This window comes from Elaeis guineensis, chromosome 4 (genome assembly GCF_000442705.2).
Source record: "Elaeis guineensis isolate ETL-2024a chromosome 4, EG11, whole genome shotgun sequence".
Taxonomy (NCBI): Eukaryota; Viridiplantae; Streptophyta; class Magnoliopsida; order Arecales; family Arecaceae; genus Elaeis; species Elaeis guineensis.
In genome coordinates this window covers 26,059,152-26,086,218 of record NC_025996.2, presented here as the reverse complement: position 1 = coordinate 26,086,218, position 27,067 = coordinate 26,059,152, and the positions used below count along the sequence as shown (strand labels likewise).

Below are 27,067 nucleotides of genomic sequence, written 5' to 3'. Positions count from 1 at the left end.
GGACCATGCGCAACCCCAACCCCAACCACTCCTATACTCTCCAAATAAAGATACGATGGGTACGACGTCCAGGAGCTGCTCCGGCTTGCGAAGGAGGCGAAGGTTGCGGATTCATCCTCTCCCACCTCGCCCGCCCCGGTGTCCGCTCCTTTTTCCCCCTTCGTCCGCACCGGCGTCGTCGCCCAGGTCGACTCTGGCCCAACCCCCCCGCCTGTCGCGCTTCCCGGCTACACGGTTGCCATTCCTCTCCAGGTATCGAAAAAAGCCCATCGTCCCCTTCTCTATGCCCTCCCACGCTCCCGCCTTTTGCTTGATACTGTTTTCTTGGAGTCTTCTTGTTCTGCTATGCGTCTTTTTCTGTTTTGTTGAATTATGGCTTCGATTTGCTTTATGTCGATCTCCAATGGGTGTTGCATTGATAGGTTGGTCTGGATTTTAGATAAAGATCTCCTCTTTGTGATCATGGTTCAGGAAACGGTGGAGTGGGAGCACAAGAGCAAGGTAGATGGCGTAATGCACGCGTGCAGCATGACACTTATGTTGCAATATTCCTTGGTGCTGCTAAATTGCTCGATCTACGCAAACACAACCTCAAGGTCGTGACCTTCACTACCGTATTCTGATCATTTTTACTTTTGTGTGGCTAAAGGTTTTTCTTCGATTATCTGCTGCTAGACATAAAGCCAAGATAACTTTATACTGTGTATTTAGAGAACTACTGGATTAATTAGTTCGCATCTATGTATAGACATATGAAAATAAGTTACACTATAGTTTCAAATTGACATTCGATCATAAGCCATTTGTTAAAGGTATGGCAACTACACCTTTTGAAGTCCTTTGCGATCATGGATTTTTTTTTTTCATTTAATTACTTTTGTTTCACTTGTATAGATCTCTTATTAGATGATTTGAAGATTCAAAAGTTTCAAACAACGAAACAAAAGCCATTGTCAAGTAGTATCAGAAAAAATATAAGAGCACAATCAAGAAATTTAAGAGACAGATATCAAAAAACATGGTCATATAATAAAACAGCAATCTATTGGCATGGTGGTTTGAAGGCCACCTTTGTCCTTAAGCTTTCTCCCATCTTTATCTTCTTTCTGCGAATTTTTTCTCATGGGCCTAAAGCATGGAGGAATACACAAAAACATCTCGTATAACTTAGATATTCTGATCTTAGTTATGTTAGTTTTGTCTCACTTCACTTCAACCTTCTTTCTTCTTCTTCTTCTTCTTCTTCCTTTTTGGTGAATTTCATGTTTCAATTCCACTATGGAATCAGGTAACCTGGTTTATCTGGAATTCTTTTAATTGGACTCATGTAGTTTCTAAATGTCATTTTCGATCTTTTCTGTTAAAGGTAACTGTGGGACTTCTTTTTGAACTTGCAGAGGAGGCCTAGTGCAGGTGCATTTCAGATGGTAAATGATGGCACTGTTGATGGTGTAGAAGCTATCTCTGGAATGCATGTTTGCCACCAATTACCAATTGGAATTATATCCAATCCAAGCTTCACACAGGCAGCTGCATGCTTCTTTGGAGCTAAACTAAAAGGTAAAGGTGGAGAAGCTGCAAATCCTCATTTAAATGTTGATCTAATAGTTGCCACATCATTCGCCATTCGGGCAATGCAACATCTCATCTCCAGTGAAAATGGCCCCTAGATAGCCAAGTATGTTTTTCTTAATCAATCTTCCTCGGTAGCCTTTAATCTGCAATTAATTTTGAACTTTATCATGGTTAAAAGTTGTGTTATTGCAATCAACTAAATCTGTGTATTTATCATAAATATCATAAAGAGAAAAGCAGAAACCAATTGAATTAAAGCAGAAAACATGCTTATAATATGATAAACCTGTTAGCTTCTGTTTGAGTTACCAGAAGGCATGTCAAAAAATTAACACCTATTGATGCTTTAAGTTTTGGTCCTCGTATGGAGATGCAACATGTAATTCGATCTGACTGCAAAACCTGCTTTTTAAGGTTCAAGTGATGTTGGTTGTGCATTGACCGAGCAAGAAGAGAGATTGGCTTTGGTGAAGCCTGAGAATTTTGTTTGGTATATGATTTAGCTGCATTCTGCCTTCTCACATATCTTCTTGTGTCATTTCACAAGTACATATGATGTAGGAAAATACTCTAGGGTCAGTGTTTTGAATGCAAGTTCTAACTCATGCTCAAATTTTATCCTGGGAAGTGATACACGCATGCACACACACAGAGAGGGAGAGAGGTGAGATTTCTTTTTCTTTTGCCTGGCAATTTCTTCATCATTGGTTTTCTTATAGTGTCTTATGCAAGGCACACTGTCTTGGTATCGCGCTCAATACCAGTGCTACCCTATCACTATATCGGCATGCTCGGTACAGGGCCGTTTTGGTGTATCAAGTGTTGGTACGCCCTCTATATCATATACTGGAATTGAATCGGTACGGTATGGTATGTCATGTATTGTCTGGTTTGGTACGATATGACGTATCATGGTCTTATAGAATCTGAGAAAAATATAAATATAGCTTTGTTTTTTGTTTGGAGAACTTACAATTGCTTTGATAAATGTTGATAGTTTAGTCTTAATACTGGTTCTTCTATGTTGGAGTGAAGAATTAATATAAGTTAATTAGTTTGCTCGGTAGGTTCCTGTTATTTGCCTCCTGGTGAATTTCATGTGGTCATCATTCTTTGTTCATCTTCTTCCTCTCTGATTCTGCATCCTTTCCCCTTGGCCCTTGCAAATCCACGTCTTTCAGGATTGCATTATCTAGTATTGAAACTGAAGGTTCTCGCTGAAAGCAATAATAGATGTATCTTGTTGAAGAATGGAACAATATCACCAAGAAGAGGCTCACAACTTTAAATGTATAGTTTGAGTGTATGAACTAGTTAATCTCAGTAACGGAGTGCACATATCATTATCTTTCTTCATTGGCTTTAGCTCCTAAAACAAAGACCCCTCTCAACCAGAATCTCGTTTTTCTGAGACCCATATAAAATTTGTATAAGAATATAAGTCATTTTTTCATTTTACAGATTAAAAAGAACTTTGTTTTTATTATTGAACCAGAATCTCAATTGAAATTTACTTAGCATTTTTTTTATTGAAGAACTTTCAAGTTGCAAAGTCAATCACAAATAAGCATGTCATTCACTATTATATAATTATGTCCGTTACCTTCTGTGCTGATATCTTGAAGATATATCACCATATACTCGTCTTCCTTGCATGCTTCCATTCAAGATTCTAACAGTAACATTATACATTATGTGAAAGTTGGTGAACCCTTCTTTCCCCATTTAAAAGATGCAATCTAATATATCTACTAAATTGTACTCTCAATAAATGAATATATCTACTGAATTATAATATATCCTTGGGTGTTTCTTTGTTAATTCCATGGGTCAAAAGGTTTTTTTTATAAGCCTGCATTAAGCTCAGGGACGAATTGAGGAAACAGAAAAGGGTTGTGTTTTTGGCACAACTTGAAGTCGCAATATGAGCTGGTGACATACAGCTGCGCAAGGATTGAACTTTTGCATCTTTCATTTTTGGCACTTTCTTCACTGTTTCTAAGAGTTATGAAACTTAAACCATATTAGGATTGCAATTTAGTCTTTGAGATGCCCATGAGAAGATGGTTAGCTCTAATCACAAGTTCACAACTGAAGAATCAGTGTTCAAATTGTTCTCATGGACTTCTCAATACGGAATATTCACTAATCCAGTTAGTGTGCTGTAATTACTGGCCATCTGATTCATTATAGCTTATCTGCTGAACTTGAAGATGTATTTTATATATATCCCATTCATCCATATATATATATGTATCTATATATATAGATAGATGCATACATATGTACATATCATACATATGTATATATATATATATATATATATATATATATATACACACACATACATACATACATACATACATGTATGTATGTATCTACACACACACACACACACATACATAGATGTATGTATGTATGTGTGTGTGTGTGTGTATGTGTGTGTGTGTGTGTGTGTGTGGATACATATATATATACATATATATGTATGTATGTATGTATCTATATATGTATGTGTGTGTGTGTGTGTAGATACATATATATATACATATATATGTATGTATGTATGTATCTATATATGTATGTATGTGTGTGTGTGTGTGTATCTTTTTGGAATTTGATTCTAAAAAGTTTTTTTTTTAATGATTATTAAGTCCGATCAAAGTCGCTTAACTCATTTGACCTAAACCAAAAAATTTCGATGAGATTCAAATTCTGTTTGATGTGAGGGACTGGTGAAAACCCACCTGAATCGGCTTCAACTTGAGTTATTTATATATCAAGATCCATCGCTACCTTCTGCATGGGTAGAACAACTCCACCAGCTGTCTACATGTCTTTCATTGCATTCGATTTGGAAAACATGACATGTCTGCATGGATTTGGCTGAGTGATGACCAAAACTTATGCAATAGGATAGGGTCTTTCATATGAAAAATCATCCCATTCTTTCACGCGTGCATGACTGCCCGATTACACTGGAGGGTCATTTTGGGATGCTTGATCATGCTGTTAGCACAGTCCCGAAGCTTATAGTAGTTAGAGGAGCTGTGCTCTGAGGAGCTGGTTTAGGTTGCCTGGAGTGGCGACCTCAACAGATGAAGGAATATTGAAGGATGGGGGAAGTACGGTTATCTTCCAATCTCCCTGTCCCACGAGTAATAGGAAAGTAATGTAATAGGCGAGGTCGTTGGATAAGATTCAGGTTCCCAATCATCTGTTCATTATGTTGGAGGCGACATATGACTCTCCAAAACTCTTCTGATTGTTAGCGTCTCCTTCCAGGGTTGCGAGATTTGCAGTGTTCTGTTCCATTTTGGGTATAGAACGAAAATGGCTCCAAACAGAATGGTATAGCAAGTGGAGTTGTTAAGGCAACATGATCATATGTTATGGAATTAGGAGTCAACAAACTGTTCTTTTTGCCATAATAATTTGATTTCCTTGATATGCATGGAACCATGGCCATAACTTCTTACGGTGACAGATCATCATTACGCGTGCATCACTCCTCATCATTGTGTTATAACGGTACAGATGAAAACCATGCTTGTTACAATAGAGAATTCATATATTCCTGTACGTGACCCTACTTCTGCATTCAAAATGACAAATTCCTTAACAAAGTCTCTTGCTAAATTAAAGAAGAAATGATCTCAAATAACACATTTTGATGCCACAAGCCTTGCCACATCCTTAAGACACAAGGATCACCAGCCCATGCATCAAAAGGCTGCTAAAGTAGATAGCTTAGTTTGGAAAATTGTTGCTCATACAGGACACCTATTTTATGCACATCCATACTGTGAGGGCTCGCCATTTGGGCTGGTCCAGCCCACCTTAAAAACAAAAAATCTTGATTCCATCCCCAATTTTGGAAACAGGGGATTCCCCTGTTTTTGGGTGTTGAAGGAGGAAGAATCCTCCTCCAACTCTTCTTTGTTGGAGGCTAGGAACCCTAACCTCTGTGCTTCTTAAAGCAACACCCCCCTTACCCCCACCCCCACTGGGATTCACCCTCATCGAGAGCTCGCCGCATCCTCTTTTCTTTATTCTTTTCCTTTTGATTTTTGATGATTGGACTCGTTATGACTGCCAGAATCTGGCCACTTCAGCCAAGCCCCACCGCCTTCTTCATCTTCGGTGAGTCTCCATCCCTTCCCTTGCTTCTTCCTTAGTCAAGGAAGCTGTCATGAAGGCAACTAGGGGGTGATGCCTCTTTCTCTCTTTTTTTCTCCATCTTGGACTGACTACACCATCGCTGCTGGCACTGTCTGGTCGCCATGGCCGTCGGCCACCGCAACCCCAACCCTCCTTCCTTTTGCTTTCCTTGAGGAAGTCCTGATTCGGCTTGGGAAGGAAAATGAGAGGAAGAGAGAGAGAGAGAGAAAAATAAGAAAGGAAGAAAAAGGTCTCTTCCATGAAAGAAAAAAAAAAAAGAGAGGAAGAGGGGGGAAAAAAGAAAGAAAAAAAAGAGAGAAAGAAAAGAAAAAAAAAAAAAGTAGATAGAGAGTGAAGCCTATTTTTTTTTATGTGAGACCTCCTTGTTGATTAGATTCCAATCTAATTAAATCTAGATCAACGAAGATATTTAAGCCTAACTCATGATTTGACCCAAATCATGGCTTGGACTCAGATTCTTTCTATTTGTTCTAAATCCTTCTCAATTGAAGGCTAAATATTTTTAAATTATCTAATCAGAACCTTCAATGTCAGATCGGACCTGAGGATTAGGCCACATGTCGAAGATCATGATTTTTTGAAATTGACTGACTGTAAGTTTTCTTTTATCTCAAGATCTATTTTTATACATATTTATATGTTTAAAAATTAAATATTTGTATATTAAGTTTTTAAAAATTATTATAGTTCAAAATTATATATTTTTGAATGAAAAAATTAATTTAAAATATTGGATCAAGCATGGTGTCATCTTGTGTGATTATAAAATTTGAAAGGAGATTATTTTTTTATTTTAATATTGCATGATTTTTGAAAAAAATTATATATATTCATCTTTGTATAAATTTTTGAATAAAAATTAGGATAAATTATGTTTTTATTCCTTAAACTATATCGCGTTATTTTAAATGGTCTCTAAACTACAAAATCGTAACTTTTGATCTCTGATCTTTTCTAGTCATCTTAATGTTATCCTTCGATCAATTTTCAATGATTTTCTCTCACCAATTTAGTTGTTTCTCACTGAACCGATGCTTATGTGGCCATTTTTCGAAGAGGTGACATCGGTTCGCCTATGTGGCAAAATGGTTTGCCCTATTTTTCATCATCCCCCTCTGAAATTCTTCTTTCATTTGGTGTGAGTGAAACCCTATCCCTCCTAAATCCTCTTGATCATCCTATTGGTGCAAGGGATCTTCTCCAATCATCCTTCCTAAATTCAAAATTTTCAATCTTCTTCCCTATTTCTCCTCTACGATCGGCATCCTGCTATTGCATTCACCATGGATAGAAGCAAAAATGTTGGGTCTTGCACCTTCTACCGATTCAGAGCTTCGAACAGTGATGGAGCTAGGTTTTGCTTTTGTGGGCAACGCGCTCAGATCAGGACTTCATGGACAAGAAGAAATTCAGGTTGAAAGTTCTTCGGTTGTCCATGTTTTGGGGTATAAGTTCTCTTTGGCCCTAACTTTATTTTTTTATCTTTTTGATTTAGAAAAACTGCCTTTGTATAGGGGAAGATGTCATGTTGTGATTATTTCAAATTGTATAATGAGGAGATTTATCCTCATGGGAAGGTGGTGATTAGCTCAAGGAGGAAGTGGACGCGATGGAGGAGGAAGTCGGATACTTCCGCCGCAAATAAAGGATGTATCAGCTGATTATTTTGCTATCTTGATTGGTTGTTGGTGTATTGCATTTGAAGAATCAGCAGTAGAAGTCGAGTTTGGGAAATGCTGTCGTTTTGTAACGTATTTTGGTAGTCAGAACTTGTTAGTGATGCAGGTTTATGGATGTAAGTTGGGATTCTAATGCAAATGAATGAAATCCTTTTTATAATATTATTGTATCAAAACTTATCTTCTTTGTTTCTCTGATTGTTTCTGAATGCTGTAAACTTGTAAGCAGATATTTTTGTAGAACCATCAAAAATCACAGTAAGATTAAGCTGACCTATTTAGATCATCAAATATGTTAAAACTTCGAGGACCAAATGAAAATACTTCGAATAGTATGATGACTAACATGATAACTACCATCTAATGGGCTTACGATAACAGTTCATTAAAATCTTAACCCGTTATGTGCATAGAAGTTGGGCCACATCACAATCTGTATGGAATGAATCATAGAAGAAAATAAAATATCTTGGCGGACCAAATGAAAAATGTTTACATAGTTCAAGAACTAACTGACACTATATTATCTGCAGACCACCCAATGCATTAACAATAGTAATTCATGAAAAAGTAACCTGTATGAGCACAGAATATTGATGTTAAAAGTTGTCGGTTACAGTACAAACTTTTGTATACAATACATTCATTGCTAAACAACTGCATTGGAACAAAAGATCTTAGTTAATAAATTAAGACCTTACACAAAAGACAATTGAACTGGTCTGGCCCATCAATTACAATTTTTTTAAAGTAACCCAAGTGAATAAGTCCCAAAACGAATACTGTATATATCCATCAAGAGATCATATACCAGTACTTAAAGTAGGTCCGGATCTATCCCTCATAGCCCTCCCAGATGGAATAAATCTACCCCTAACTTCACCCCTTCCAGCAGACATGCCTCTTCTAATAGTGGAAGATGAAGATGAAGCACCTCTTGTAGAAGCTAAAGTCCTCCCTGCAGCAGATTTACCCCTTTCAACCACAGATCCAGCCTTTCCAGCAGAAGATATAGCCCTCCAAACAGCTGATCCAGCCCTTCCAATAGAGGCTGCAACCTTCTCAACAGCAGATTCAGCTCTACAAACAGCAGATCCAACTCTAGTAGATGTAGAACCAGTTTTATCGACAACAGAACCAGCCCTTCTAACAGCACCTACAAATCTAGCTCTGCCTACTATCCATCTGCCTGCAGTTTCTCTTCCGGCACGACCCCTTCCGGCACCATGAACATGGCCTTCTGCAGCAGCACCATCCACTTGTGCTGTTTCATTCACAGCAAATGAAGTTTCTTTTAAGATAGCATGATCAAATAGTTAGTACTAAATTAATATGGTAAATTAAATATTGAATGGTTATTAACATACTTGTGTGCCATGATGTTGTGATGCAAACCTAAATCCCATGAATTCCTTGTGCTCCTCTGCTCTTGACTGCCTTGGCTTTCATGTGTTGCAGCAGAGGTAGTAGTGGTTCGTTATCTCTATCTTGGATTACCTCCCACTAGCTGCCCTCTGTATGTCCTTGAATTATGTCCTATCAAATAACATTTCCTACACCTTATTGTTGTACCTATCTTTCTTAATCTACTTTGAGTTTCATCTGCATCTCTTTTTCATTTTCTTTTTGGCCTACCAGGTGGCCTTCTTATTATTGGAGGTAGTGGAGGGACTAAGTTAGTCTTAGGCCACATATTCTGATCGTTAAGTGTTGGAGAAAATGAGAATAGGTTCTCAGATATGTTTTCTTATGAACGTAACAATGTACAAACTCTTCAGGCTTCTTTTTTAAAAAATAGATACATTGTATGGCATGGGCACAAGGTATACCAATCAACTGCTATTTGAAACAGCTGCATTCATACTTATCCAAGTGCACAACATATTGATTAACATCTTGTTCAACTTCATATCTGCTGTCACCAGCCCATGTAGCAAGATAGTACCATGAGACTTCTTTATTCTTTCCAGTTTCTTCATGATCTTAGGACAGATTGGATAATCATATTTCAGGATTAGTTCCCTCTTTCTGATTGTCCTTGTCATCACAGTCTTGTGCATCATCTTAAATATTTGTACAATAGATTTATTCCTTGACTGCAGTATAAAAGAATTGAATGTCTTAGATAAATTGTTTAGGAGCATATCATACCTTGGCCAAATCCTAAATGCATGTCTGGATCAGAATATGGTAGGATCAGCTATCAGCCATTGATATGTAGCAGGATCAATCTATTCCATCACATGAATATGATATTCAAAGTCCGATTGGGTTGTAGCCCTTGCTGCATTCCAAAGAACATCCTTTCGTATCAAACCCTTGAATTTTGCCTTGAAGTTGGCAAATAAATGCCGAACACAAAATCTATGATCGGTCTAAGGGAGTAGATCATCAAATGTAGACAGTAAGCCCTGCCATGATCATGAAACATTATTACCATACTAATACGAAACATGATTGGCACATTAATATAAAACATGATTAGCATGTGGTATAGAATGATAGAATGGTAAGTCCTAAATGTACCTTCTACTGGTCATGAATGAATGTCCAGCCTCTGTCCTTGTATGAGCCAATATTTAAGCAGCTCAAAACTCTTGAATTTTATGTCCAACTTAAATTGCACATTTGCCATATCAGTTTCCTTATTGAATACATCAAAAGTAGGTCCATGCTCCTCTTCAGATGAATCCCATGAAACCAATTCCTCAGACTCTGCATATTTCAAGGAAACATCCTACTGGTTTCACCTTCTTTAGCCCTTGGTTCACCTCTTTCAGCCCTTGGTTCAGTTGGTTGCCCTGCAGTGTATTCTCCGACCTCTTCAGCTGAACTTCCAGTATAATCACTATCTTGTAGATCATTTAAATTAATACTTCTTTCAGCTGAACTTTCACTGTCTTGCTCACTGCCTTCTCCAACATCATTGCTAGGTCTATGAACGGGTACATACTCTATATTTAGCAAAAGCTCTACAGTTGAACAAGACTGCAGTTCATTCTGCTGCTCTGGTTCCAGCTCTGGCACAACTTCTTGATGACCACTGTCACCTTCATCTTTATATTCCACATAAACATGTATCATGTCATCTACCGAAATGTTTGAAATCATATCTAACATATTGTGATCTCTAAAGATAAATTTCAAGCCATTGTTTAGGTCTCTTTCTGGCTTGACATAGAAAAATTGAGAGATGTTGGAAACCCCAATATCCTTTAACATGCCCTCCAACTTCGAAATACATATTTTAAGCACAACTACAGACAAACGAAACTATTATTTAGCAAGGCATCAAGGTTATTTTGAATATGCAGTATCACTTATTCATTAAATATAAGCAATACAACAAAAATCTCTACTAAATCCCTTCCAAATCAATCTTAGCATTTGACCTAGGGCACAACTAGTAACAAACATCCTACAGCACAACCAGTGACAAATAAAGGCAAGTAACTTCATGATTTTTAGAAAGCCAAGCACAAACATGCATCCTATAAATTCAAAATAACACGGATACAAACCTTCATGTAACGCGAAAAGATAGATCGATGAGGATTCTCACAAATCCAGAGTGAGTACCAGATTTGGACAGAAGAAGAAGGTCGATGAGGATTCCCACAATATGCAAACCGACGTTCGATTCGGAAGAAGAAGGCCGACGATGATCAACGGTCATCTTCAAAAAGAAAAAGAACAATTTCTGACGAGAAGAGAGAATTGGAGAAGCGATCTTGGAAAATTAGGACAAAGGTGGAAAAAATTGCTTGAAGAAGGGAACAGCACCATCCCTTGGGAAGGAAACCAAATTGGCATTAGATGCCACATCATCATTTTTTTAAATAATTTATTTTCAGCTCAGCATCGGTGCCACCTATCAAGTTAAACCAGACACATATTCATCGGTAATGCCAAATAGGATTTTCTCTAGAGAAAGTCACCGAAAATGGGATGAAGGATAACATTAAAACAGTTCAGAAACTTTGGAGACTAAAAGTTACAATTTTATAGTTTAGGGATCATTTAAAAAAATACGATATAATTTAAAGACTAAAAACATAATTTACCCTAAACATTATTTTGTTGCTATTTTGGAAGAAGTGAAAATTTGAGTTGATACCATTATGAAATTAAGTATGATTGTTTATGAGAAATTAGTTACGGTGAAATTACAAGAAAACTTCTCTAGTTTGACATGATTCGATCTAGCCAACAAGACTGATCATTGGCCATACATCAGAAATATATTTTTTCGGACTTAGCCAGTCGGAGCTGATCATCGGTAAAGCTAATTCTTTCGGACTTAGCCAGTTGGGGTTGGCACACGTTGATGCATCACGTGTATATTTTAGAACTCGTCTCTTTATCTTATCACAGAATTAATCATGACCGTATGAATCAGAACTAGTTCTTTCGGACCTAGCCAGTTGGAGTTGATTGCTGGTATACGATGATGCATCACGTGTTTATTGATCAGGGGCTAGTCTCTCTCAGACTATGTCATGGGACTGATCGTGGCGTAGTCACCAAAAATGAGAGAAGATTTTTGAATATTTATTTATATGCATGGCATGTTTTAAAAAAAAAATATCTTGTTATATATTACTGTTATATTGTTATATTTTTGAAAAACTAATGGTGCTTGATCTCTCAGAGATATTGGTAACTTACTGAGTCCGTAAAGCTCACTTCTTTTTTTTTTTTTCAGATCTAAAAGATTTTATGGGACTTGAGATCGAGCAGTGAGGAGCATAAGATCTTAGAAGATATTTACTCAATTTATTTTAAAATAAATATTGATCTTGATTATGATGAGACATTGATGAATTATAGTTTATTTGAATAAAAAAAAAGTTTGATTTGAGATAATATTTTTAATGTGAAGGTAAGCCTTGCATATTTTTTAAGATATTGTCTTAAAGAATGTGCGACCATCACGTGCCGATCCGGATGCTAACTTGAGATGCGATAGAGTGATATCAGAGCTTAGGTTAAAGATCATAAGAACTTGTATTAGTGAGAGTGGGGTAGAATTAGAATCTTGATTGATTATGGATGTTTAAAGTCGATTAAATTATTGCACGATGTCTAAATTTTTTTATGGATATAAATTAAATGAGGAAGTCATCGGGGTTAAATAACTGATATAGAAATATATATTGAGTAACATAGATTGGTTGTACTATGGATTTATTTTGAAATTTAATTTAACGTGATAGCAATCTTGAATTTATTGAAAGTCATCTTGAGTTAGAGGACTATAGTAATTTTAAAAAAATATAAAGAAGGTAATCAAATGATTACTCAAGAATATTTTATTAATTATTATCAAGAATATTTTTTTTTACTAGATGTTTTGAGTAGATTTTCTAAAGTTGATTTGCCTCTCTAATTATGATACTTTAGCAAGTGTTATAAGATCATAATAGATAAGTTGGGAGTTGATTTTCTCAAAAGAGAGAGTGTGATTTTGAATCATCTAATTGAATTGTCAAGGTAATCCAAAGATGGCTTAACTTAAATCAAGATTTAGAAGTTAATATCTTGATCAAGCAATAATATGAATATAGTAATTATCTCGAGATATAATTATGATCTAATATACTTGACAATAAAATCTTTACATGAATTTTATTGAATTTTAATCTGAGATCATTAAGAAATTTTAGAGAATATTAATCAGAGTTGTACAACGAAAGTATGGTGGTTGAGTCATTTAACATTGATCGAAATTATTGATTGTTGATTGAATGTATTTTGATAGAAGTTATGATTTTTCAGTATAAGAGGCTTTTATTCATAAAAAAAAAATATGAGTACTATGGATTTTTAGGCTAGTCATGATGTGACTATATTGGTTGTACTAAGAAAGTTTTGATCACCTTATATCTTATGTTACTTGATTGTTAATTAAATTTGGTCCATTTATCAAACATCTGAATAGAATCAGTGGGTTTATTCCATCCTTATGATCTTAACTTCAATATAGGAATCATGATATCGATACTTTATCTTTTCGGATTTAATTTTTATGTTTCAATTATGAGTATCATTTTCATAATTATGATGGATCATTATTGCGTAAAGTCATTACTATATAATCATAATCACCTTCATAGTTATCTGATTATTTGACTTTAGTCAAGATGGGTCATTAACTTTTTGTGAGATCAAAACTTCATCATAGTATTTATACTGAATTCATTTCAAGCTCTATTCTAAGTATAATTGATTTTATAATCGATCTTGCTATAAGATTTTTGCATCCAATTAATCCCAACTCAATCTTAAATGACTACATTTTATTTCAATCTCGAAATCTTGATCACTTAATTAGTGCCGATCTTATTAGTCTGTATATTAATTCTAAATGTGATAAAAAGTTTTTGTGATCATATTGATTTCAATTGAGGAGATACAATATCTTTATTTATAAATTAAAGGGATGAAATTCTAAAATTGACTTGGAGGTGCCGAATTATGAAGTATTCTTAGAAAGAGTCTGTGCTTTAATATAGAAATGTGCATGAATATTGTAGTTGACCCGAAGGATCAGATTGCTTGCAAGTATTTTAGTAATGTAATCATACAGTTGGTTTGACAGAAATATCAAAGATGGATAAATTAGTATATGAATACTTTTGGGGTTAAGCACCTTCTACTTCGAAAGATCTGGATTTCTCAAATTTCGAGGATGAAATTTTTTTAAAAAGAGGGGAGAATGTGAGGCCCAACCATTTGGGCTGGGACCAGCCGACCTTCAAAAAAAAAAAAAATCTTGATTCCATCCCCAATTTTGGAAACAGGGGATTCCCTTGTTTTTGGGTGTTGGAGGAGGAAGAGTCCTCATCCAACTCTTCTTTGTTGGAGGCTAGGAACCCTAGCCTCCGTGCTTCTTAAAGCCCCCCCCTTTGGATTCAACCTCACGAGAGCTCGCCATAGCTGCCTCCTATTTTCCTTATTCTTTTCCTTTTGATTTCTGATGATTGGACTTGTTGTGGTCGTCGGAATTTGGCCGCTTCAGCCAAACCCCACCGCCTTCTTCATCTCTAGTGAATCCCCATCCCTTCTCTTGCTTTTTTCTTAGTTGAAGATGAAAGAAATACTGGCAGTTCTATGTATATAATTTTAAAATTTTTGCAACGGATCTTATAAGATTAAATACTTTAATCTATTTTACATGCATAAGATCTAATCTAAACTACATGCCAAAATTTATAATATGATTTAATATGAATTTAAGATCTAAAAATTAAAAATCAGCATCGATCTAATCGATGCTGTAGGCTAGATCTAACCCTTAGATCTATCAAAACTAATTTAATGAGTTCAAAACTCATTACCGAAGTTTGGGTTATTGAGCTCCACAAGTATTTCGCATGGGAAGGAGTTCCTTCAGGTTGTTCGCAGTCGCACAAAGATGTCCGGCCTCTACAGATTGTCCACATGAAGAATGGATGCTGGTCAGGCTTTTCGGGGGTACTAGCTTGCAAGAATCTTTGAAGACTGATCTACTTCTTCTTTCTTTAATCTCTTGTATACTCTAAAGGAGAAGAAGAATTTATGGAGGAAGGGGAGAGAGGAGAAGTTTTGAAGGAGAAACAAAATTCAGCCAAGAACACCTATGGGGTGTCCAACTATTGGACCCTCTTTAAATGGTTGGGTATTAGGGTTTTGGGTCAAGAGGGAGGGCACCAAAAACTCCACGCCACATCTATATGGGGCATCCTATTTTTTTCAAAAATAGATGATGGCATGAGAAAGAAATTAGATCTTTCTCACGCCATCAAACTCTTCAAAGATAATAAGGAAAAAAATCATTTGGCGCCATCCTTCTTTTCAAACATAATGGATCTCTTTCCTTTTTATTCCTAACCTTTAATTTGGATCGCATTCAAATTAAGAAGGAGATAAGGATCATGACTCATCATGATTGCCGTCCACCCTATCTACGCCCTCTCTTCTCATGCCCAAAAATCTTACGCAAAAACTTTTTTGGCATTGAGAAGAATGGCGTGGGTCCAGGGTGTGTGCAAGAGAGAAAAAGAGAGAGTCCCTACTGGCTGAGACTCTTTATTTTCAATTTGATTTCAAATTAAATCAAATCTGGTTTGAACCCAATGAGAGGAAGGAATCTAATCTAATTAAGAATCCAATCATCTCAATAAATTTCTAACCCAATTAGGAATTCATTGAATCCAAGTCCTGATCAAATCAGGAACAAGTTTTTCTCGTAATTAGGCTTGATCAAATTAAATCCAATCCAAGTCAAACTGAATCCAATTCAATTAGACTTGATCCAAAACTCTTTGCTTAATCAAATTGAATCAATTAGCAATTTAATTACTAATAAATCCTCCATTAATGGTAGAGTCCCAGTCCAGTAGGACTCTTCACTAGAGTCTCAATTTAATTGAACTTTTCAGCAATCAGATCAGATCAAATCTTCTAATGTGTATGGCCCTATAGGTTCGAACCTAAACCGGTAGCATAAGAACAAATTCTTATACTAATCGATGTAACCATCTAGTAATGAGACTCGACGTTCGAAAAATTACAAAGCAACATTCGAGAATCTACTGGCGTATGGTTATCGTATAATTCATTTCTTTGATCCAAATGCTCAAAGTGATCTAGGATTTAACTGTCAATCCTAATATAATCAATCACATTGTATTTCAACCTTTCAAATTAATCACATGGATTATCCTAGTCAAGATTTTACTAAATTGAAATATATTGATGCATTAGCTTTTACTTATTCAGAGAGATCAATCCATTTTGACTCACGCACCGACTTGACAAGTATTTGACTGTATCCAAAAATCTTCTGTCACTAAATTAGAAATTCAAATGGTCCGACATCAAAGTACAGTGAGTCGCTTACAAATCATCATGGTGATCTCAGATCGAAGGGATATTTATACTCATACCCTTTGTAAGCTACTCTTGATAGTAGAGCATTCCGTAATTGATCATGTTCGATGCGAATGTACTTCTACATTCCACCTGTATGTCATATCAGTATCTCCATACTCTTTGATTAAGAGGACAACCAACCTATATGGCACACAACGACTTATACTTGATATAGCTATCGTCCTATTAACAGCATATCATTTGATCGTGAATATATTTTAAGGACTCAATGATAAATTCTCCTTTGTCGATTAATTATAGTCCTAAAGATTTCATCATAATATAGAAGTTCAAATAAGATAGACAAAATGTGACGAAAAAGTCAAATAATTTTTATTAATAAAAATTCATATATATTTTACAATTATGAGCATAATCGTCAACAGACTAACGATTGACTTTGGAACACAATTTTAAACAACTCCTACTTGGACTAAAGTCAATCGGTATAGTATCGTATACCCATCTTCAATTTGTAATTTTCGAACTCTTTGATTCTGAGAGCTTTAGTAAATAGATCAGTTAGGTTCTTCTTTCTGTCGATCTTCTGAAGGTTGACGTCATCTCGATCCATGATCTTTTGGATAAGATGGTAGCGATGCAGAATATGCTTGGTGCGTTGATAAGACTTTGGCTCTTTGACTTAAGCAATGGCTCCAGTGCTATCACAGTATAACAGGACAGGGCTATCAATGAAGGGTGCCACTCCGAGCTCGTCGATGAACTTTCGTAGTCACGCAGCTTCCTTCGCAGTATCAGATGCCGCGATATACTCCGCCTCATAAACAGAGTCAGCCACAGTGTGCTGCTTGAAATTTTTTCAGTAGATTGCTCCATCATTCAGGATAAAAATATATCCCGACACACTCTTGCTATTATCATTGTCTGACTGAAAATTGAAGTCGGTGAACCCCACTAATTTCAAGGTAGTTTCATCATAAATAAGCCATTGATCCTTAATATTTTTAAATACTTAAGGATGGTCTTTACGACCTTTTAGTGGTTCTCTCTGGATCAGATTGGTATCTATTCATTTTTTCTAGTGAGTATGCTACGTCTGATCTTGTACATATCATGGCGTACATTATAGAATCCACTGCCGGAGCATATAAAATTTTACTCATACACTCCTCTCTTGAGGAGTTGTCAGACAATCCTTTTTTGACAGAGAAATTCCATGACCTATTGAGAGATAGTCTTTCTTGAAATTCTCCATGCTGAACCATTTTAACACAGTGTCTATGTACGTAGAATGGGATAATCCAAGCAACCTTTTTGATCTATCTCTATAGATCTTCATCTCAAGGATGTAGGATGCTTTTCCCAGGTCTTTCATAAGGAATTGAGATGATAATCAGACTTTTATTCTTTGTAATGCAGGGATGTCATTTTTTATTAAAAGAATGTCATTCACATACAGAACGAAAAATACAACCACAGAGTTGTTTATCCATTTGTAAATGCAGGATTCTTCTCCATTCTTAATGAAGTCATATATTCGGATAACCTTATCAAAATGCATGTTCCAACTCCTAGATGTCTGCTTCAATCCATAGATAGATCTCTGAAGCTTGCACACTTTGGACTCATCTATGGATGTGAAACCTTTAGGCTGTATTATATACACCTCTTCTTCTAGCTTTCCATTTAGAAAAGCTATTTTCACATTCATTTGTCAGATTTCATAGTCCATGTGTGCCGCTATCGCAAGCATAATCCGAATGGATTTGAGCATTGCCATAGGAGAAAATATCTCGTCATAGTCAATATTATAATGCTGACGATAATCCTTGATAACCAAACAAACTTTATATATCTTCATCTTCCCATCTGCGCCCCTTTTTCTTTTGAAGATCCATTTGCACCCTAAGGGTTTAACCCTTTCAGGTGGGTCAACTAATGTCCATACATCATTGACCTTCATGGACTTCATTTCAGATTTCATGACTTCAAGTCATTTATCAGAGTTAGATCTTTGCATTACATCCATATAGGTGATTGGATTCTCATTGTTCTCATCGAGTTCAACAGGATCCCTGTCTCGGATAAAAAAACTATAGTATCTATCCGGTTGACATGATACTCTATCGGATCTCCTTAACGGTGTCTCTACAATAGGTTTCAAATTTGACATCATTAAATCTTATTCTATGGGTTTACTAGATTGTGTCGGTTCTACCTATTGAACTTTCTCAAGTTCAACTTTAGAGGCATTAATCCCTTCCCCAAGGAATTTTTTTTCGAGAAGACTATCTTAAGGCTAACAAATATTTTTTGTTCATCAGCAAGATAGAAATAATACCCTTTTTTTGAGATACCCTATAAAAATATATTTGTCAGACCTGGCTCCGAGTTTGTCTGTTTTCAAATATTTGATATAAGCCGGACAACTCCAAACCTTAAGATGAGAGCATTGGCTTACATTCCGTCTACATCTCATGTGGTGTTTTACTTACAGATTTATTAGAAACCCTATTAAGTACATAACAAGCCGACTCAAGTGCATATCCCCAAAAGGATATTGACAGACAAGAAAAGTTCATCATGGATCGAACCATATCCAACAGCGTTCGATTTCTCTTTTCTGACACACCATTGTGTTGTGACATTTCAAGAGGTGTCCATTGAGAGAGAATTTCATTCTCCTCAAGATATGTCAGAAATTCATCAGAAAGATATTTACCTCTTCGATCTGATCGAAGAGTTTTAATATTTTTTTCAGTTTATTTTTCTACCTCATTACGGAATAGTTTGAATATTTCAAATGATTCAGACTTATGTTTTATCGAGTACATGTACCCATACCTAGATAGGTCATCTGTGAATGTAATGAAATAGTGGTATCCTCCTCTGGCACTTATGCTTATGTATCCACTTACATCAGTATATACAAGACCCAGAACACCACTGGCTCGTTCACTTATTACAGTAAAAGATGACTTGATCATTTTTTCAAGTAAACAAGACTCACAAGTAGGCAATAATTCATAATTATTGTCATCAAGAATTTCTTCTTGAGCTAACATATTCATCCTGTTCTTGTTGATATGATCTAACCTACAATGCCAAAGGTAGGCATCCGTGACATCAACTATTCTAGGATGTTTATTAGACATGTACATTATATTAGGTCGTGATACAACATAAATATCATTGTTCAACTATCCATGCATAATAGTAATACTATTCAAAATGATATCACACAAGCTTTTTTTTATTAAATTTCATAATTTATTTTGGCCAGAAGGCCTACAAAAATGACATTCAATAAGAAACTAGGATAGAAATGACAATTACTAAGAACAATAGAATGAGAATCGAATGCAAGCTTGATAATTCATAAAGTTAGAACTGAAATTGATCTTCCATCTCCAATGTTCAGAAATCTCTCACCGTCTCCAAATCTCCTACTGATCTGAAGTCTCTGCAATGAATTGCATATGTTAATAGAACTGCCAGTATCCAATACTCAGATTATTGTATCAAAAATTGAGAAGTTACAAGGTGTTATCATATAATTACCTTGTCCAATAACCAATTGCTTCTTCTTCTTCGACCTGTTCGGATCAAGGGAAGCTATGTATTGAGGATAGTTCTTCTTCCAGTGATCCTGCTTCTTACAATAGAAGCATTCTGTCTGACTTTGATCGGGCTTGAACTTGGACTTCTGGGTCGACTCCCAGCACTTTACACCTTTTTATTCTTCTTTTTCTTTTCTTTCTTAAAGAGACGATGCCCACCCGCAGAAGATCCTTCCACTACATTCACTGTCTCCTTATAGAGTCGGAGATCCTTCTTAAAAGTCCGTAGCAACCCCAACAAACCACGGTAGTTAACTACAGGCTTCGTCATTTGAAAATGACTGAAAAATGGTAAGTAGGATTTAGGTAGGGAGTTCAAGATCGCATCCTTTCCAAGCTATTCGTGTAAAAAAAATCGAGTTTATTCAGATGCTCGATCTGTTCGATCATATATAATACATAATCGGTGACCGATGCTCCCTCTCTTATCTGAGCATTGAAAATGACACAATTGATCTTGTGCTACTCAACAACATCAGGAGTACCAAAAGACTCATTTAACATTTTGAGCATGTCTTTCGACTGAGCTTCTTCAAACTTTCGATCGAACTCGTCGTTCGTGATAGCCCGTACTATACAACATATCGTGGTGCGATCGTTGAGCCACTTCAAGTAAGTGTCTCGAATCGCACCACGAGCATTAGGAGCAGGCTTCTCAGGTGCTGGATCTGTAAGGACGTACAAGATCCACTCGTGCTCCAGGATGATTTTTAATTTTCGATACTAGCTATTGAAATTGGATCCTATCTTCTCACTATCTAACAGTGATCAGAGGACAAGTTTGAAACCATAACTGCACAAAAAGAAAATCAAAATTTAATCAGTATATGAATTAATTAAGCCTAAAGATATAGACTTTAATCTAAAGGTTCTCCCACTATTTTATATGAATTGGTAGCCTCTACCTCTAACTCAAAGAATTACCTTAATTCCTTAGCGGGTACTAGAATCCACATGGACTGCACAGGAGTCCGACTTTGGCCGGCTCACCCATATACATCCATGGGTAGGTTCATTAATCAATTATTTTATCAAATAATTTTTAATAATTGATTTAGTCTCAGGTAATTTTTCAGTTGATTTTGATTTTCTCTGTAAGCCCTGATTAGGTCCAACTATTAACATGATTATACTTAGGAATCTAACTACTAAATGATTAGGTCCGACTTTGGCTGACTAACCTGACTACTTGCTAGAGAGACTCGACTGAGTCATCATATTATGAATAATAATTTCAATAACAGATGAACATCAGGCTTTTGGGCCTCCAATGATCATCATACTATTCGACCTATTATCACCCAACTTAATGGGAGGCTATGATTTAGTTATCACCATAACTATCTCATTTAAAAGATCTAATAATTTAAAAAATTTAATTTATAAATTAAGAGAAGAGAAGAGATCAACTAATAAACCATAATCCTCCCACAGACTTCACTAAATCATTGAATTGGATTAAGATCATGCTGGTTAAAATGGCACCTAGATCAGTCACACTGATCAACCTTAATGGTAAGGGTCAATTCGAATTACTTAGCGGTCTAATCAAGATATAATTTATCAAATTGGTCAGGTAAGTAAGATCGGTGGGAAGGTATGCTAAGCTTGCCTTAGACACTATCAAAATAGCCAAGCAAGTCACTCCCAATTAAAAATCACCGGTCGAAATGTCAAACTTACCTTAGACACCAATTGGTTAACTAGTTTTGATTTGACCAGCTTAATGATTCGGGTTCAACCACTGAGCTATAATCAACATTCATTTGGTCTAATCAAAGATATGGACTTGACCATGTACAACTATTGTATTGGTTTTAGCAAAATCCTGATTTAATCTAATTCAATATTTGGTTAGATTTAGTCAATTTTTCTACAAGGTCCATTAACTCTTTGATTTTAATCTTGGGTCTAATTCAATTAAGAGGACATGATTTGAGCTAACCCATGCCCTCATGTTTTATGCAATGTCATTAAATCTTAAATCATAATTTTAAATATAATCGATTCTATACTTAATTCTTAATTAAGTTTCAACATCAACATGGGTTTAGGTTAAGTTTTAAAATCATTTCTCATGTAAATTTTTTACATTAAACCATAAAATCTTTTAGATTACATCTAAATTTTTATGATTTCAAATTAAAATAATTTTAATTATTAAGATTAGATGTAAGTACTTTTCTTTACAACTTATATCGCATACAACAAATCTTAGGATTTCAAGATCTAAGATTTTGTAGAAAAGTAAGTTCTTCTTTTCGCTTTTTTTTTTATGGGATCTCACAGTGGCAACCCTATACGCTATAAGAGCATCCCATTGAATGAAAGGAGAGGGTCATATAACTCTACTTGCTCCAATGATCGGATGGTCTGGTGATTATCCAATCCGAATATTTTGCTACTCAGATTATCTAATCTAACATGTACAGGATTGATCAAAAATCAGATCCAAAAATAAAGTATATTTAAATATAATCTAAATAATATAAAATCATATCTAAATATGTAAGAAATCATATCATAATGAATAATGGCTCTGATACTAATTGAAGAAAATACTGGCAGTTCTATGTATGTAATTTTAAAATTTTTGCAACGGATCTTCTAAGATTAAACACTTTAACCTATTTTACATGCATAAGATCTAATCTAAACTACCATGCCAAGATCTATTATATGATTTAATATGAATTTAAGATCTGAAAATTAAAAATCTACATCGATCTAATCGATACTGTAGACTAGATCTAACCCTTAGATCTATCAAAACTAATCTAATGAGTTTAAAACTCATTACCAAAGTGTGGGTTACTGAACTCTATAAGTATCTTGCATGGGAAAAAGTTTCTTTAGGTTGCTCATAGCCGCACAAAGATGTCCGACCTCTACAGATCGTCCACACGAAGAACGGATGTTAATCAGGCTCCTCGGAAGTACTAGCTCACAAAGATCTTTGAAGGCTGATCTACTTCTTCTTCTTTTGATCTCTTGGAAGCTCCAGAGGAGAAGAAAAATTTGTGGAGGAAGGGGAGAGAGGAGAGAGCTTTGGAGGAGAAACAAAATTCAGCCAAGAACACCTATGGGGCATCCAACTATTGGATCCCCTTTAAATAGTTGGGCATTAGGGTTTTGGGTCAAGATGGGGAGCGCCAAAAACTCCACGGCACATCTATATGCGGCATCCCATTTTTTTAAAAAAATAGGTGATGGCATGAGAAAGAAATCAGATATTTCTCATGCCAACAAACTCTTCAAAGAAAATAAGAAAAAAATCATTTGGCGCCACTCTTTTTTCCAAATGTAATGGATCTTTTTCCTTTGTCTCCTTATCTTTAATTCGGATCGTATTCAAATTAGGAAGGAGATAAAGATCATGACTCATCTTGATTATTTCCCACCCTATCTGTGCCCTCTCTTCTCACACCCAAAAATCTCATGCAAAAATCTTTTTGGTATGGGTCCAGGATGTGCGCAAGAGAGAAAGAGAGAGAGAGTCCTTACTGGCTAGGATTCTTCATTTCCAAATTGATTTCAAATTAAATCAAATCTGCTTTGAACTCAATAAGAGGAAGAAATCTAATCTGATTAGAAACCCAATCATCTTAATAAATTTCTAACCCAATTAGAAATTAACTGAACCCAAGTTTTGATCAAATCAGGAATAAGTTTCTCTCGCAATTAGACTTGATCAAATCAAACCCAATCTAAGTCAAACTAAATCTAATTCAATTAGACTTGATCCAAAACTCTTTGCTCAATCAAATTGAGTCAATTAGCAATCCAATTACTAAAAATCCTCCATAATAGTAGAGTCCAGTCCAGTGGGACTCTCCTCCAGAGTTTCAGTCTAGTGGGACTTTTCACTAGAGTCCCAATCTAATTAGATTCTTCAGCCATCAGATCAGATCAAATCTTCTAATGTGTGTGACCCCATAGGTTCAATTTAAGCTGGTAGCATAGGAACAAATTTTATACTAATCGATGTAACTATCTAGCAATGAGATCCGACGTCCGGATAGACCGAAAGATTGCAAAGCAACATTCTAGAACCTACTGGCGTATGGTTACCGTATAATTTATTACTTTGACCTAAATGCTCAAGGGACCTAAGGTTTAACTGTCAACCCTAATATAGTCGACCACATTGTATTTCAACCTTTCAAATCTATCACATGAATACTCTGGTCAAGATTTTACTAAATTAAAATATATTGATGCATTAGCTCTTACTTATTCAGAGAGATCAATTTCATCTTGACTCACGCACCGATTTGATAAGTACTTGACTACATCCAGAAACTTTCCGTCACTGAATTAGAAATTCAGATGGTTCAGCACCAAAGTACAGTGAGTTGCTTACAAGTCACCATGGTGATCTCAAATCGGATGGACACTTATACTCATATCCTTCGTGAGCTACTCTTGACAGTAGAGTACTTTGTAATTGGTCACGTTTGATGTGAATATGCTCCTATATTTCATCTATATGTCATACCAGTATCTCTATACTCCTTGATTAAGAGGACAACCAATCCATATGGTACACAACGATCTATGTTTGATATAGCTATCATCCTATTAACAGCATATCATTTGATCGCGAATATATTTTAAGGACTAAATGACAAATCCTCCTTTATCGATTAATTATGGTCCTAAGGACTTCATCACAATACAGGAGTTCAAATAAGATAGACAAAATATGATGAAAAATTAAATAATTTTTATTAATAAAAATTTATATATATTTTATAATTATGAGTACAATCGTCAACAGGCTGACGATTGATTTTGGGACACAATTCTCAACAAAAGCTGCCATGAAGGCAGCTAGGGAGTGATGCCTCTTTCTCTCTTCTCTTCTTCATCTCCGACTGACTACATGACCGTTGCCGGCATTGTCTAGTCACCATGGTCACCATGGCCACTGGCCACCGCAACCCCAATCCTCCTTCCTTTTGCTTTCCTCAAGGAAGTCTTGATTCGGTTTGGGAAGGAAAACGAGAGAAAGAGAGAGAGAGAAGAAGAGAGGAAAAATGTTGTTTCGTGAAAGAAAAAAAGTGAAAGAGGAAAAAAAAAAGAAAAAAATGGAAGAAAAAAAAGAGGAAGAAAGAAAAAAAAAAAGTAGAGGGTGAAGCCTTTTTTTTTTTTAATGTGATACCTCTTTATTGCTCAGATTCCAATCTAATTAAATCTAGATCAACAAAGATATTTAAGCCTAACTCGTGATCTGATCCAAATCATGGTTTGGACTAGGATTCTCTCTCTTTATTTTAAATCCTCTCAATTGAAGACTAAAATATTTTTAAATTATCTGATCAGAGCCTTCAATATCAGTTGAGCATCGAATCTGAGGATCAGACCTCGTGCCAAAGATCGTGACTTTTTAGAATCGACTAACTATAGTTTTCTTTTATCTCAGGATTTATTTTTATACATATTTATATGTTTAAAAATTAGATTTTTATATATTAAATATTTAAAAATCATTGAAGTTCGAAATTATATATTTTTGAATGAAAAAATTAATTTAAAATATTGGATCAAGCATGGTATCACCTTGCATGATTATAAAATTTGAAAAGAGATAATTTTTTATTTTAATATTGTATGATTTCTGAAAAAAAATTATACATGTTCATCTTTGCATAAATTTTTGAATAAAAATTATTTTGTTACTGTTTTGGAAGATGTGAAAATTTGAGTTGATACTATTATGAAATTAAGTATGATTGTTTATGAGAAATTGATTATGATAAAATTATGAGAAATATTCTCTAGCTTGACTATAATTCGGATCTAGTCAATGGGACTGATCGTTAGCTATACGTCAGAAACATGTTTCTTTCAGGCCTAGCTAGTTGGGGCTGATCGCTGGTAGAGCTAGTTCTTTCGGACCTAGCCAGTTGAGGCTAATTACTGGCACATGCTGATGTGTCGCATATATATTTCAGAACTAATCTCTTTACCTTATCATGAAATTAATTATGATCGTGTGAATCAGAGCTAGTTTCTTTTGGATCTAATCAGTCGAGGCTGATTGCTGGCACATGATGATGCATCACGTATTTATTAATTAGGAGCTAGTCTTTCTCAGATCTTGTCATGGGGCTGATTGTGGCTGTAGTCATAAAAAACTGAGAGAAAATTTTTGGATATTTAACGATGTATATGGCATGTTTTAAAGAAAAAAATTATCTTGTTACATATTATTGTTATATTGTTATATTTTTTGAAAAACTAATTGTGCTTGATCTCTCAGAGATATTGGTAATTTACTAAGTTCGTAAAGTTCACTCTTTTTTTTTTATTTTTTTTTCAGATCTAGAAGATTCTATGGAGCTTGAGACCGAGTAGTGAGGAGCATGGGATCTTAGAAGATATTTGCTCAATTTATTTTGAAATAAATATTGATCTTGATTATGATGAAACATTGATGAACTATAGTTTATTTGAATCAATAAAAAGTTTGATTCGAGATAATATTTTTGAATGTGAACTTGCATATTCTTTAGGATCTTATCCTAAGGAGTATACGACCATCATGTGTCCGATTTGAATGTTGGACTCGAGACATTCATATACAGTCCTCATTTGCACATACGGGACCCAATTCTATTTCTAGCTTTATGATAGTCTTGCTACATTAACGTTTTTTAATTCTTCATCAGTTTATGCTTCTTTAATTCCATTTTTTTTTTATTTCGTTACTATTATGGTTTCAGAAACATCTGTTATTTAGTAGATGAAAAGAATGCTGCTGAATTGAATTGAAGCCAATATTTTGGACAGCCCATATGGCTTCTTTTCACGCGCATGATGCCGCATGTCATCATACATGTCCAAAAAGATATAATTTTTAGTATGAAGAACCGGGGAAAAAAATTGTATCTTAATCAATCACAAGGTCCAATAGGTTGGGTCCTATTATTAGGTCGAAAGAAACAGAGTAATTTGGATTCCATGTAGCTATTATTAGATGCAATAGCTACCGCACGTTACCTGGCAGTGGAAAGAGGAGGCCTTGCAAGTGACATGTACCAATAAGAAAGTAATTATGTTTTACATATTCTTACTGATGCAATGATTTCAGAAACTAAAAATAACGATCATGATGATAATACAATCATG

General features: G+C 35.4%; 1 protein-coding gene across 4 annotated transcripts; it reads left to right on the top strand.

Moving 5' to 3' along the window:
- LOC140857213 (IAA-amino acid hydrolase ILR1-like 5) lies at window positions 1-26,419 on the top strand. Of its 4 annotated transcripts, none has more exons than XM_073255899.1 (4): window positions 1-252; window positions 472-596; window positions 1,398-1,560; window positions 26,259-26,419. In XM_073255899.1, the coding sequence occupies exons 1-4, from the start codon at window positions 6-8 to the stop codon at window positions 26,291-26,293; spliced, it is 570 nt and encodes a 189-aa protein (XP_073112000.1). In that variant the 5' UTR covers window positions 1-5; the 3' UTR covers window positions 26,294-26,419. The 4 variants fall into 4 exon arrangements, with proteins under 4 accessions (XP_073112000.1, XP_073111997.1, XP_073111999.1 ...); XM_073255896.1 differs by having other exon boundaries at window positions 1,398-1,678; XM_073255898.1 differs by lacking the exon at window positions 26,259-26,419 and adding an exon at window positions 12,142-12,194.
- Window positions 26,420-27,067: the final 648 nt, after the last annotated feature.

What these genes read in the sequence shown, in the direction of transcription:
- LOC140857213 (XM_073255896.1), top strand. Translation starts at nt 6, where the DNA reads ATGCGCAACCCCAACCCCAACCACTCCTATACTCTCCAAATAAAGATA. An exon ending in CGGTTGCCATTCCTCTCCAG is followed by an intron (nt 253 to 471) that starts GTATCGAAAAAA and finishes ATCATGGTTCAG; the next exon opens with GAAACGGTGGAGTGGGAGCA. An exon ending in TACGCAAACACAACCTCAAG is followed by an intron (nt 597 to 1,397) that starts GTCGTGACCTTC and finishes TTGAACTTGCAG; the next exon opens with AGGAGGCCTAGTGCAGGTGC.